The 7,351-nt window shown below is 33.9% G+C and overlaps 1 protein-coding gene across 4 annotated transcripts in view; it reads left to right on the top strand.

The window, feature by feature from the left end:
* Positions 1-563: 563 nt before the first annotated feature.
* Positions 564-7,351, top strand: part of LOC138696410 (DENN domain-containing protein 1A-like) — a 67,462-nt gene continuing 60,674 nt past the window's right edge. For 3 of the 4 annotated variants that reach the window (XM_069821350.1, XM_069821351.1, XM_069821348.1), the window contains exons 1-5: positions 564-733; positions 880-1,038; positions 5,166-5,303; positions 5,698-5,833; positions 7,098-7,151. In XM_069821350.1, the coding sequence (XP_069677451.1) occupies positions 717-733; positions 880-1,038; positions 5,166-5,303; positions 5,698-5,833; positions 7,098-7,151 (504 nt within the window). In that variant the 5' untranslated portion in view covers positions 564-716. Of the gene's footprint in view, positions 734-879; positions 1,039-5,165; positions 5,304-5,697; positions 5,834-7,097; positions 7,152-7,351 lie in introns of those variants that run through there. The other variant, XM_069821352.1, reaches the window with a different exon arrangement.

Genomic DNA, 7,351 nt, shown 5'->3' with positions numbered 1-7,351 from the left:
TGTTGAAATCAACCTTATAAACCTGATTAATGTGTTTCTGGAAAAACTTTATCCAAGAAATATTCCGACATTCTGTAAACACATTCAAAGGAGGAACTGCATTTGGAACATTCTTCCAAATATTAAGATATGCATGCTTTCCTGGGCATCCTACAATAGTAGCTATGGTCGAACAATTATTTGCGGCGCAGTATTTCACCATTTTCTTATTATTTCCCTTCAAGTGTACTTATATTTATTTATTCGTACTCCTCAATAAGCATGAACTGCTTGCACTCCTGTCGAAGCATCAACTCCCTTTAATGGCGGCCGAACAGCGGTTCAATTTTGTACGTGAAACTAGCACCATTGGTGTGTCTAGTTATATATTGCAAACTCTTTGTTCTAGTACTTACAGCGCTCCAAGCGGCTAGCAACTATCGCGAGAATTGCAAAAAATCATCCCAAACTTCGTGACTGTATATAGGAGATTGTGGTCTCGTCTTCGGTGTCTTGGGAAAAGCTATCTTTATATAGTCTTTGGTGTTAATCTTTGGAATGTTCATTTTGTTTGTCTGCTTGAGTGTTTGGTCCATGTTCGTGTCAGGATTGGTTATGTGTTGCAGTTGTGTGATGGACCTGTCATTTATTTTATGTGGAGTATGGTTTAGAAAATCATAGCAAATTAGACCATTAATAATGAAAATGAACGGGCGGTGTACTATTTTTATACGAAAATGGGATCTAGAATACGGTATGTAATGTGAAATTTATATGTACATCTTTCTATTATTGAAGTTAGTTGCCAATAATATGACAGCAATTTAAAATTGTTATGTATTTGTTAATTTTAACTGCTAATTCTAATATATGTGTTTAATGTTAAAATACTTATTTCAGGGATAATGTAAAACATCTATTTCAATGCTTCTGTGAAGTTGTAGGGCCACAAACTCCAGACAAGGAAGCATGGATCATTCAAAAGTTTCCAGATTCTTACAGAGATGAGGAAGTGTTGAAATCTGTCCCTAAATTTGCATATCCATGTGATTTTCCGAAGTAAGTTGTATTATCTTATTTGGGATGTTTTCATGAAATAAATTTTATATGTGTAACGTTAGGTTCTAGGGATTATTGAATGAGGTCATTTACATTTTAAGAGCACAAATAATAACTCTTGTTATTCAGACTACTATAACGTGTAGGAATAGGATTCAACTTTGAGAAAAATACGTCATGATCGAACTTGATAACGATGTTGTTCACAAGACTTCTAGTAACGTAGTTTTTGGATAGTATAAAGACTGCAGTACGCGGTAGATTAAGTTTGGTTAAACTGAACTTCACTAGGTTGTCGAATGAGATGCTGATATACTGTAGTTGCGTAAATGTATGTTTATATGTGTGCAGTTGTATCAAGGATCAGTGATAGTGACTTACAAATGGCTTTTAAGGAACCCGCAGGTTCATTGCCGCCCGCCATCGGTCCCTATCCTGTGCAAGATAAATCCAATCTATCATATTCCACCTCCCTCAAATCCATTTTAATATTATCCTTCCATCTACGGCTCTGCCTTCCCAAAGGTCTTTTTCGCCTCCGGTCTCCCAACTAACACTCTATATGTATTTCTGGATTCGCCCATACGTGCTACGCGGTAGTATATAATAGGCTAATAGTGATTTTGATTTTTGTCACATGATTTTTTTTTAAATCATATTTTACGATGCTTTTACAATTGCTATGGTTATCTTGTGTCTGAGCGAGATGATGGCGATAATGCCAACGAAATGAGTCCAGAGTCCAGTACCGAAAGTTACCCTGCATTTGCTCTTCAAGGGTTGAAGGAAAATCCCGGAAAAAACCTCAACCAGTAACTTGTCGCAACCAGGTTTTGAACCCATACCCGTTCGTTTCAAGATCAGACATCCTAACTGTTACTCCACAGCGGCGAATTGTCACATAATAAATCATTATGTCTTGTGTAGCCTATGATTATTTTATAAATATCGGTATGGTTCTTTTGGGTTACAATTCCGGACAGGTTACTCGTTTTATGTAGTCTATACTGTATAAAATTAATTCATGATTAGGATACTGATGTTATGATTAATATATAATTATGTTAATTTCGGTAAAATATAATTTGCGGTTGTAATGCCTTGTCAGCTTCCACAGATAAACATTCAGTTGTTATTTTTTTTAAACTGAGCGACCTACTAAGATATTCAGAAATTTGTGTTGTGTAAAGTGTTATGTGTGTTTAAAGATAGTTCAGTAAGCTCAACTTACTGCTTTTTTTTATCTATGAATAATCCATACCATTGATTCGATTAAATACGATATTGTTTAAAGTTCACTTAGTGGACAATAAAAGCACATTATGGAAAGGGACTGATTTGGCAGAAAGCTCACACACATAAAACTCACAAAGTTAATCATCGTTCATTACTGAACAACAGGCCTACACTTACGTTTAATGACATTGTCGTATTTCTCTTAACAAATGAGAACTTTGTTCTTGATCAAAATTAATTTTGCAATATGAAGTTAAAACCAAAGAAAGAAAGCAGTTCGTCGAATATTTGAACCAAAGAAATGTCCTTTAAGTATTCCGGTAAATGAGATTGAAACTACGTTTAATAATAAATTTAATAATGTAAACCACCATCACTTGGATAATTATCCGAACCATATTACTGAAGTTGACAAAGATTATATTAACAACAAATTTCTGGATACTGTTAGTAAGGAAGAAATTCTTAAAGCTCTGCAAGGTATTTCGATTGACACTTCTGCAGGACCAGGTAAAATATTGATGCGAACTATTAAATGTGAAAAAGTTGCAGTAATTTTAGCATTAATAGGAACTAAAATGTTATCACACAATTGGGTACCTAATTTTTTTCGGAAAGCTAGAACTGTTCTTATATATAAAGGTGGAGAAAAAAAGGACCCAAATAATTATCGACCTATAACCATTTGTTCAGTAATTCGAAGAGTTTTGGAGAGGTGTCTTTGTTCAAGAATGCAACAATACGTAGAATTTAATGAAAACCAACGAGGATTTGTATCTACTGCTGGTGCACAGATTAATGCCTCTATATTAAATTCAGTTCTTCGTAAGGCCAAAATCGAAAAAGAAGATGTCACCATCTTGTTTCTTGATGTGCATAAAGCTTATGATACTGTTGGACATCGGCATTTGGAATCTGTCATTCACAATTCTGCCCTTCCCCAAAAATTACAGGATTTAATTATAAATTTACAGTGTGGAAATGAAACCCAGATAGAGGTTGGAATCCATAAAACAAAACCCATACCGTTTAAACAAGGGGTTATGCAAGGCGCTCCTCTTTCCCCAATGCTTTTTAATCTCAGCATAGACCACATTTTTGATGAATTATCCGAGCCTAGTGTGGCTGAAGAATTTGGATATGACCTTGTATCGGATCTAAATAATGTAGTAACATTAGGATTTGCGGATGATATTGCACTTGTTGCTAAAAGTACAATTGCTGCATCTGAAATATTTACCATGACAAAACGGTCATTACAGCAGATCGGATTAAGTCTAAATGAATCTAAAACTCAAACCATCGTTATCGAGAAAGGAAAATTAAGTAGTACGACATTGAATCTTGGAGGATCAATTGTTAATAGTATTGATGGAGATGAACGAATCAAATACCTTGGGATTAATTTTTCTGATGAAATTAAGTTTGACATTGCCAAAGTAATCAATAATTTAAATAATAAGATCCAAGCTTTAACATCTACTTATCTTCTGAAACCAGAACAAAAACTCAATGTTTTAAATATGTATATTTGGCCTATACTTGTTTATCCTCTTCAAAATGCTCCCCTTCACCAGCTTTCTGACCGGTTTCTCGAAGATGTGGATAAGTTAATTAAAAGTTCGGTGAAGGAAATTTTATGTTTGCCAGGAGACACGCCCGACGCGATGTTGTACACCGAACGTAAATATAAGGGTCTCAGCCTTTTCAAAGCTCAATGGGAAGCATATTTACAGCATCTCAATATTTGCAACACATTATTGAGAACCTCGAATCCTCTTGTCGTTTCTACAAGGAACATAGCAGCAGAAAAGAAAGTATGTTCCAGGAAGTTAAAAATTCCACCTGAAGATCTGGATATAAGTAACATCAATGTCCATAAACTACGACAAAATCTTAGGAAACAAGAGTACGACAAATGGTGTGCGCTTCCACATAAAGGAAAAGGTGTTATTTTATTTCAAGAATATACTCCCGGAAATAAATGGATTTTTTCTAAGGAGGGTCTATCTTCCTCTGAATGGCGGGACGCAATTGAGATGAATGCTAACGTAGCACCAGTGAGAAGTCTTCATGGGAGATCCTTGGACGGTTTCCGTTGCAGATACTGCAACGAGATTGAAACCTTAGCACACGTCCTAGGATCCTGTCAGCATGGAGAACTCCTGAGAAATTCACGCCATCATAACATTCGAAAACTAATAGCACAAGCCCTTAGAAACAAATCCTTCGAGGTCCATGAAGAGGTGCACTGCGTTGCGTCTGAAGGCGGCGGAATTAGAAGAGCGGACATCGTGGCTCTAGACAAGACTAATAGTAAAGGCTTTATACTGGACCCAACTGTTAGATTTGAGATGAGCCAGACCCAACCATCGGAGGTCAACAAAGAAAAACAACAAATTTATGAGCCTACTATTCCGTATTTTCGAGAAAAATATCAGATGGAAGGCACCTGGGAAGTACATGGTTTAATGATCGGAGCGAGGGGCACCATCCCACGATCAACTGTAAACACTATCAAAACATTTGGAATCCATGACATCATTCCAAAAATAATTACTTCAACCATTAAAGGGTCTGTGGCAATTCTGAAAAATCATTTATACGGAATATCATAATACCCCCCCCCCTTTTTCTATTCGTTAGTGTGTGATTGTTACAAATATATGTACAAATTTATTATTTCTTAAACTTAAGCTCCTAGTTCACATTTAAATTTGGCTCATCTATCTTACTGTAATCATTACTATTCTTATATGTGTGTTATTCTGTGTTTTTGGCAACCCAGGATGCCTGGGCAGACTATTTCTTGAAATAAATTATATATATAACATTGTTGCTACTCGTATTAACATAATAGGCCTATGTATGTGTGATTTGTTTAATTTCAGCACCATTGTGCAGCATTATTCCTTTGTGCTGACAAGTATTGATTCTAAGTGGACTTTCGGATTTTGCCGACATGACCCAAAAACTGAAACAGCCCTTGTGGTGCTAAGCTATCTTCCATGGCATGAATCATTTTATAAGTACGTATTACTGTGCTTATGTCTTTTAGTAATATTCACAGAATGTCTGATCTCCTGTTTTAAAATTCAAAACTGTTAACAGTACTTCTTGGATTCAGTACAGCAATAATCTTTATAACAAACCATCAAAACTATGAATTAGTTTTGAAATAATGGTACCATATATTGATTTGATAAAAATCGAAAAATGACTCGTTGAGATGGTTAAAAAATTGCAGTAGTAGGAGATTTTGCCAGATATCTTATCCTAGGCTTTTCAGATGTTTGTTGTTGTGATAAGTCTTTGTATTCGTTTTATTCATTCTTAAACATTATTGGAGTTTATATGATTTTTTTTTATTTTGATGTATAAAAATGCTACTCTTCTCATTGTTATTTTTTTCTGGGCTGTTAGGTTACTAAATCACATCGCAGAGATTAACCACAGTTCCAAGTCAGATGAGCTGTGGAGATTTCTGGATGCTGTGTATAATAGCAATGTGCCAGATCCTGGGGGTACACTTCAGGTTCCTTTTAATAATGGCCGAGAAGTATGTATATTGTTTTTTTGTAATTAGCACAATTTTTTTTTGTTATCCCCATAGCAGGATGAACCGTAAGTAATGTCATTAATTTCAGGGGGCTATTTTTTTAGATATTTCAAACAAAAAAGTTTCATACAGTTTTGCTCGCTTTTTTTTTCCTTTTCGAGGGAAAAAATTTTTTTATATGAAATATTTCATAGCATGTTTTGGGAAAGCCATTGATTTAATTACCAATATGCTCAGTTAGTTTAACAGAGCAGTGTATTATGATAATAATTGAATCGGTCGGAGCTAAAAGGAACTAAGTCAAAATATGCAGTTTTGGGTTATGCAACAATTTGAGCAAAAACGGATATCATGTGCATCGAACGGTGGAAGAAGGAACTAAGACTTTTAAATATTCTTTTGTCTTCTATAACATAAAAATATAATATCTGAGTTATTAGTGGAATGTTTTTTGCTTCTCCTGAAAAGTTGTGAAAAGTGACTTAGTTCCTTTTAGCTCCGACTGATTCAATTGATTGAAAGAATTTTAGTTTTGTCCTTTATATGTGCAGAAATTTGATCTGAACAAATATAACTTTTTGTTCTGCAAAGAAATTTTAAAATGTTACATTTGTTTGGATCAACTTTCTGTACAATTAAAGGACAGAACTAAAATTCTTTCAATAATTTATTATTATAATACACTGCTCTCTTAAATTGACTGAGCATACTGCAAATTCAATTAATGATTTTCCCAAAATACGCTATGAAATTTTTTACATAAAACAATTTTTCTCTCGAAAAGGAAACAAAAACGAGCAAATTTGTATTAAACTTTTTTGTTTGAAATGTCTTGAGGAATAACCCCTTGAAATTAATGACATTACTTATGGTTCACCCTATATATTTAATTTTTGACATACTTTCTAAAATTAATCTGATAAAATTTTTGCAAGAAAATAATGTTAAAGAATTGAAACTACTGCATCATTGAATTACCTTGTTTCCAGCATGATCTACATAAAATAAGACAGATTTAAATGTAAAAAGTTACTCCTTTGATGATTACAATGTGTTATGTAAAGTAGGCTAGAAGAATCTTACTTTCGACCTCTCAAACAGAATTACTCTTTGTGACTGAAACGTAAGATAAAATGACTTAAATTTGTGGTTCAGAAGCATTGTGTACTAATCTAAACATAAACTTTACAAAAAAAATAATTTGTCCTTATCAGTGTAATTTCATTGGTTTGACACTCACGAATGTTTGTTTTTTAATTTATAGATGTTCGTTTGTCCCTGTCCTAATCAGTTCCAGTTGCCTAGTATCCCTGAAAATGTAAGTATTACCTTGTGTACAAGTTCATTCTCCTTAGAATGAGTTTGGTACCACAATTTCTGAAGTTACTTATAAATTAATAGTCTGTTGTTTAAATAATGAGTTTTTTTTTTTTCGTAATTTTCATTATGAAAGCAATTTTTTAGTTCTCTTAAAACTTTACTTGCTTCTTTGTTTCATTATTTTCTTTATTCTATTTT

This window comes from Periplaneta americana, chromosome 3 (genome assembly GCF_040183065.1).
Source record: "Periplaneta americana isolate PAMFEO1 chromosome 3, P.americana_PAMFEO1_priV1, whole genome shotgun sequence".
NCBI lineage: Eukaryota > Metazoa > Arthropoda > Insecta > Blattodea > Blattidae > Periplaneta > Periplaneta americana.
This window is presented reverse-complemented; position numbering and strand designations above follow the sequence as displayed.